Consider the following 7,270-nt stretch of genomic DNA (forward strand, 5'->3'; position numbering starts at 1 on the left):
CAGATGCCCATACCTGAAGCACTCGAAACTGCCAAACAAAGACTCCAAGCCTTGGCCAGCCGCCTAAAGAGGTACACAAGAGAGAATGAAGCCAGACGAATAAACAGGTTGTTCACAACACAACCAGCGAAAGTGTACGCTCAGTTGCAGGGGAATAATAGCAGAGCAGACCCACCAAGGCTGGAAACTGAACAGTACTGGAAGGATATATGGGAGCGGGAGGCATCACATAAGAAGGATGCACAGTGGCTGGTGGCTCTGAGAAAGGACCACAGCAAGCTCCCTGAACAGAACCCAGTAACCATCACAGTGGCAGACATCCAGAGAAGAGTCTCAGGAATGAAAAACTGGACAGCACCAGGCCCTGACATGATCCACAGCTACTGGCTCAAGAAACTTACCACTCTCCATGAGCGCCTGGCAGCACAAATGAACCAGCTGCTAAGGGATGGGACTCACCCTGAATGGCTAACCCAAGGGCGTACGATCCTGATCCAGAAGGATCCATCAAAGGGTACAGTCCCATCCAACTACCGGCCAATCACCTGCCTCTCCACAACATGGAAGCTGATGTCGGGCATAATATCAGATAAGATCAGCAGGCACATGGATCAATACATGAGCACTGCTCAGAAAGGGATTGGTAAAAATACCAGAGGAGCAAAACATCAACTCCTGGTGGATAGAACAGTCACCCAAGACTGCAGAACTAGACGTACCAACCTGAGCACTGCCTGGATTGATTACAAGAAAGCATATGACTCAATGCCACATACTTGGATCACTGAATGCTTGAGGCTGTACAACATCAATGGGACTCTGAGAACCTTCATCGCCAACTCGATGAAACAGTGGAAAACCACACTTGAAGCCAATGGCAAGCCACTTGCACACGTGACCATCAAATATGGTATATACCAAGGAGACGCTCTGTCCCCAATGCTGTTCTGTATAGGACTGAACCCCCTCAGCCAAATAATCAACAAGACGGGCTATGGATACCAACTCAGGAATGGGGCCACCATCAGCCACCTCCTCTACATGGATGACATAAAGCTGTACGCTAAGAACGAGCGGGACATTGACTCCCTGATCCACACTACCAGGATCTACAGCTCTGACATCGGAATGTCATTCGGACTTGAGAAATGTGGCCGCATGGTGACTAAAAGAGGAAAGGTAATCCACACAGAGGGGGTCTCACTCCCAGAAGGAACAATAGCAGACATTGAGGACAGCTACAAATACCTTGGAATTCCACAGGCAAATGGCAACCTTGACGAGGAAACAAGGAAAGCAGCCACAGCCAAATACCTCCATCGAGTAAGGCAAGTCCTAAGAAGTCAGCTCAATGGCAAGAACAAGTCCCTAGCCATTAACAGCTACGCCCTACCAGTAATCAGATACCCTGCAGGAATCATACGGTGGCCAAAGGAAGATATACAGACCACAGATATCAAGACACGGAAGCTCCTAACCATGCATGGAGGGTTCCATCCCAAGTCCAGCACCCTGAGACTGTACACTAGCCGTGAAGAAGGAGGCCGAGGACTAGCGAGCGTGAGAGCCACTATCCAAGATGAAACATCCAAGATCCATAAGTACATCAGGGATAAGGCCCCAACGGATCACGTGCTCAGTGAATGTCTCAGACAATGGGCATCAAAGGAAGATGAGGTGCTGGAGGGACCATCATGGGAGGACAAGCCCCTACATGGGATGTACCACCGAAACATAGCTGAAGTAGCTGATATCCAGAAATCCTACCAATGGCTAGAAAGAGCTGGTCTGAAGGACAGCACAGAGGCACTGATCCTGGCTGCACAAGAACAGGCCTTGAGCACCAGAGCAATAGAGGCCCAAATCTACCACACCAGACAAGACCCCAGGTGTAGATTGTGCAAAGAAGGTCCCGAGACAATCCAGCACATAACTGCAGGGTGTAAGATGCTGGCAGGTAAAGCATACATGGAGCGCCATAACCAAGTAGCTGGAATAGTGTACAGGAACATCTGTGCAGAGTATGGACTGGAAGTCCCAAGATCCAAGTGGGAAACACCTCCAAAGGTGGTAGAGAATGACCAAGCCAAGATCCTCTGGGACTTCCAGATCCAGACAGACAGAATGGTAATGGCGAACCAACCGGACATTGTGGTGGTGGACAAAGAGCAGAGGAAAGCCGTTGTGGTTGACATAGCCATCCCAAATGATGGTAACATTAGGAAAAAGGAACATGAGAAACTTGAGAAATATCAAGGGCTCAGAGAAAAGATGGAGAAGACCTGGAGAGTTAAGACTTCAGTGGTACCTGTGGTCATTGGAGCACTAGGGGCAGTAACCCCCAAACTGGAGGAGTGGCTGAAACAGATCCCAGGAAAAACAGTTTTTTTTTGTTTTTATATATATATATAATATACACATATATACGTACATACATACTATATATATACATACATACATACATATATACATACATACATATATACATACATTGATATATATATACATACATACATACATACATATATATAATACAGTGGAGCCTTGGTTTTCTAACGTCCCGGTTCTCGAACAAATCGGTATTCGAACAAAAAATTCGAGATTTTTTTTGCTTCGGATGTCAGACGAAATTCCGTCGTCGAACCTCGCGATGAGCCGAGAGGACCCGCATGCCAACTGACTCCGTTCGTTATTACATTCTCGTTACTCTGAGGATTGCATCAACTCTAATCATGCCTCCAAAGGAAGCAAGTGGGAGCAGTAAAGCCATCCTAAAACACATAGACGCTCCTAAAGCAATGCGACAGTGAGCGCCCGGCGCACTGCGGTTGGGCGATCGGACCAAATTAAGCTCCCTGCGCACTGAGGTCCACTTAAATTTTGGAAAGTACATCAGGACTTTTAAAATATTTTCTAAATTTCAGCGACGGCTCTGTCACAATAATGCGACCAGCGCGGTGAGTTGCGCGGTCGGCGATGCGCTATGGTTGCGCGTTTGGCGGTGCGCTGCAATTGTGCGATCGAACAAAAATGCGCAAATGAAAAAAATGCTTAAAAAAGGGGGGATTTTTGCTTGGAACTGATTAAATTTCTTTCCATTATTTGTAATGAGAAAACATGATTCGGAATTCGAACGATTCACTTCTCGAACAGCTTTCTGGAACGGATTGTGGTCGAAAACTGAGGCTCCACTGTAATTTCCCGTGAGAGCCATACCATTTAAAAAAATTTAATACATGTATTCAAGACCAACGATTTTTGTATTCTTTTTAATAACGTCACCAAAAGAGCCATATTGGCTCGCGAGCCCTAGGTTCCCGACGCCTAGCTTTAGGCCTACAGATTATTGTGTGCTATGGCTGTATATACACAGGTAATACCAAATGAAAGACTGGACCCTCTTCTTTAATTAGAAAAAAGTATGTTTCTAACTTATACCGTTCTTTAGTTATCATCATTTGAAGATAGCCTGGTTTCACTCAAATCAGCAATCTCAGACAAAATAAGGAGAAAATGAGGTTTTTGTGTAAGACGTATTTTCTGCACAACTGCCTCTTTGACACTGTTTTTAACATTTCAGCAGCCCTTCCCTTCAATAAAACATGAACGAAAATCTGTTTTTGATGGCAAAAAACATGTATTTACATATTTGATAACGTGCACAGACAGCAACATTTTCACATTTGGAAGGGATGTATTTGTGCGTCACTGTATCCTGCATCAGAATACTTTTATTCGATTAATTCGACCTGTGGGACAAAGCACCGAGCTGGTGGTGGCTTGTGATGCGGACTTTCGTGTCTATTGCATACTCACAGCCACCTACTCTAAATTCACTTTGTTTTGTTCTACCACACTCACGAAGAATGAGTTTGCTACATTTTAAGCTGCTTGAAAGCCGATTGCTTCCGTTTCCCCAATGTTCCCAAACTTCAATTGCCACTCAATACATGTATGCCTGAGCCGCCGGTGGCTTTTGAAGCGGACTTCCATGTCTGTCGCATACTCACAGCCATCTCCTCTGAATTCGCTCCATCGTTTTGCTCTACCGCTATCCTGAGGAGCAATAGTTTTAATTGTAAGCTACTTGAAAGCCGATTGCTTCCATTTTGCCATTTTCTCTCACTCTCGGACTTCTTCTTTCATAACTCTACAACTGCATTCTCCATTGTTCTCCCATGTGAGACGGGTTTACACCAGGCATGAGCAAACTACGGCCCGCGGGCCACATCTGGCCCACGGAGCCGTTTAATCCGGCCCGCCAAACCTGAATAAATTGTATTATTAAAAAATTATTTTGGGGTCATTTTCCCTGCAATGACTGCGTTTCCACAGTAGACGGGGAAACGCCTGCCCGCGCATTTACTCCCAGAAGCTGTGTCAGAAAGCTCAGTGCACACTCACAAGTGCGTGTATGTACTCAGTAGTACGGACCTGGCACACTCCGCGCTCTACTTCCATCAGTGCCGAATTCCGAGTGTGGGCTGTGACGTCAGCATGCTCGTAATTCGCGCGCTGAGCTTTCAGACACAGTTTTACGCTAAAGCCACCCACACACCTTTCCCTGGAATCCTTTCATTAAAATGAGTGGCCCAAGGAAAAGAAAGGTGGACACTGAGTGCCGAGTGTTTAAAAAAAGACTGGACAGTTTGGCTCGACCTACGTGTGTGAGTAGACGTTCAGCCACATGAACATCAACAAAGCCTTGATCTAGGTTAACGGACCAACACCTATCACGGGTCTATCCTAAGAATTGCCACAACAAATTTTACTCCAGACTATGATGCACTAGCAAAAAAGGGAGACCGACAACACTGTTTCTACTGAAAATGAAGAGGAGTCTCTCTAGTTTGTTGTAAAAAAAAAAGCATTTTGAAAATAATATTTACAAATAGCAGGGATTGAAACTAGCGACCATTCTCATTTTCAAACAATATAGGATGGTCAAGGACATTGATGCACCACCTCTTTGCGACTAATCTTAACTTTTAAAGTTCTTAAGGCCGACTTTAAGGAAGTGTTTCCCGTTTCCTCACCTCTGTCAGCAGGTATTTGTGAGTTAAAGCTCTGCTCTGATTTTCAGATATCCATTACCATGTTGCCGTTTTGATTTCTTCATTACTATATTTAGATGTATTCTTTCACTGATTCTTCAAGATGATGTATTTGGTCAGAATGTTTGCCGTTTGATGTGATTTCGCTTCATGAGAAACAGCTTTTATAAATCTGACCTGCAGGCGCTGAAGTGATGGAAACTGTTATTCAGAATAACAGTGTCATATTTAATGAGAATCACTGATAATCATCCATCCATCCATCCATCCATCCATCCATCCATCCATCCATCCATCCATCCATCCATCCATCCATCCATCCATCCATCCATCCATCAATTCTCTGTACCGCTTGTCCCCACGGGGGTCACGGGTGTGCTGAAGCTCATTCCAGCAGGCATCGATCGGGCAGTAGGCGGGGGACACCCTAAACCGGTTGCCAGCCGATCGCAGGGCACACAGAGATGAACAACCATCCGCACTCACACCTCGGGGCAATTTGGAGTGCTCAATTGGCCTACCAAGCATGTTTTTTGGTTTAAATGTCATTTATATTACTTCACAGTAAGACTACATCCATCTGCTCCTGGTTCGGCCCCCTCGGTCAAAATTTAGAACCCAATTCGACCCGCAAGTAGAAAAGTTTGCCCACCCCTGGCTTACACTCTACATCGCCTCTCTATGAGCCAGCAAGAGCAACTCTGCTATCAAGTGGTCAGAGTTAACCACTACAATGCTCTGTAGACTTGATTTTAAGTCGAGAGGTGGCCGGGAGTCTTATCTAGTAGATATGGGTAGATAATATCTCCCCATTGATAAAAATAAGTTGACGAGAATACTCATCGACAGGATCTTGTCATTAATGTCAATGACGAGTATTCTCGTCGCTGGCATACAAAGAGTTAAGTTCGTAAGTAACGGTACCACTGTTGCCAGTATGTAAAAATATCACATTCATTGCTGTAAATTTCTTGCAATAAATCCATACTGTAATGCCTTTCATAGCAAATTTAGACAATACATTATGTCAATCAAGTTTGTAAGTAAAGGTACCACTGTATTAGACATGTTGAGTGTCTTGTTATAGTACAGTTACTTCCAAAATGTAATATACTAACGTAGCGCATAACTTTTGTCATGTGCTACACCCAGTACTGATTGTCACGCCTTTATGTAGGATAAAAAGTGTCTTGGCTCTCTTTCAGTGTTACCTTGGTGATGCATTCCGATGTGCCAGCTGTCCATACCTGGGGATGCCAGCATTCAAGCCAGGAGAGAAGATTTTGTTGGAAAACAGCACACTAACAGATGCTTGAAACTCCAAATCACATACATTCAACTCTGTGCCTCACTATCATTCCAGTGATTCACAACACCCCACTCCTGCCAACCACTTGTTTCTTTTCTAACAAATAATTGTTGAGTGGCCCAGGTTTGTTGCCACCAAACACCATGCCAAAAAAACTTCAATGTCACAGTATAATGTGATAATTTTCTCATTATAACATACACATTAAAATGTAAGCTTGGCTTCCGCGTTTGGAAGAACAAAACAAAGCATTTCTTCTAGTGAAGGTCGCTGTCATAGCAAGGTATGCATCTCAAAAATACTTGGCTTTGTTTTGTTTTAATAATATAATAGAAGTGTAATTACATAGTAGCTGCTAATGATCATCAGTAGGAGTTAAACTTGACGTGGTATGTGATATTGAACTTGTTTTGTTTGCTTGGTGTGGCAGCAATAGACTTTCATCTAAGGAAGGGGGGGGAATTAGGGTACTGTCAAGATTTGTCACAGTTCGTTTCCTTGTTTTAATGTCATAGTTTCAGTTCGCGTGTCTGTGTGCTCACCCCTCCCCTCATGTGCCCTAATCAGTGTTATCACCCTCACCTGCCTCTCGCTAGCTGTCTTATATTTAAGTCCTGTTTGTCCCTCACTCCCGTCGGGTTGTTTGCGTCTCATGTCTTCTTGTTTCTCTAGCTGCTTGTCTGTTCTCGTCGTTTCGTCTGTCTGTTCAATTATTCTCGTCCCTACTTGAGCATCTATAGTCTGTATTTTGAGTTCTGTCAATAAACCCTGGTCCAAGCTGCACTTGGTCACCCAGCTCCATTCACTTCGACATATTCGACAACAAAACAAATTTTGAGTTGTCAGTCATTAAAATGAAATGTTACGTTCATCAACGAACCTTACAGAATTATTACAAGCCAGTTTT

The 7,270-nt window shown here is 44.3% G+C and overlaps 1 protein-coding gene across 2 annotated transcripts in view; it reads left to right on the forward strand.

Moving 5' to 3' along the window:
* ciapin1 (cytokine induced apoptosis inhibitor 1) overlaps positions 1 to 7,146 on the forward strand; it is a 74,064-nt gene extending 66,918 nt beyond the window's left edge. For both annotated transcript variants that reach the window (XM_088379194.1, XM_088379195.1), the window contains exon 9: positions 6,260 to 7,146. In XM_088379194.1, the coding sequence (XP_088235320.1) occupies positions 6,260 to 6,370 (111 nt within the window). In that variant the 3' untranslated portion in view covers positions 6,371 to 7,146. The remainder of the gene's footprint in view (positions 1 to 6,259) is intronic.
* Positions 7,147 to 7,270: the final 124 nt, after the last annotated feature.

Source organism: Syngnathus floridae, chromosome 6, assembly GCF_059516105.1.
Source record: "Syngnathus floridae isolate MCC-2025c chromosome 6, RoL_Sflo_1.0, whole genome shotgun sequence".
Lineage (NCBI taxonomy): Eukaryota > Metazoa > Chordata > Actinopteri > Syngnathiformes > Syngnathidae > Syngnathus > Syngnathus floridae.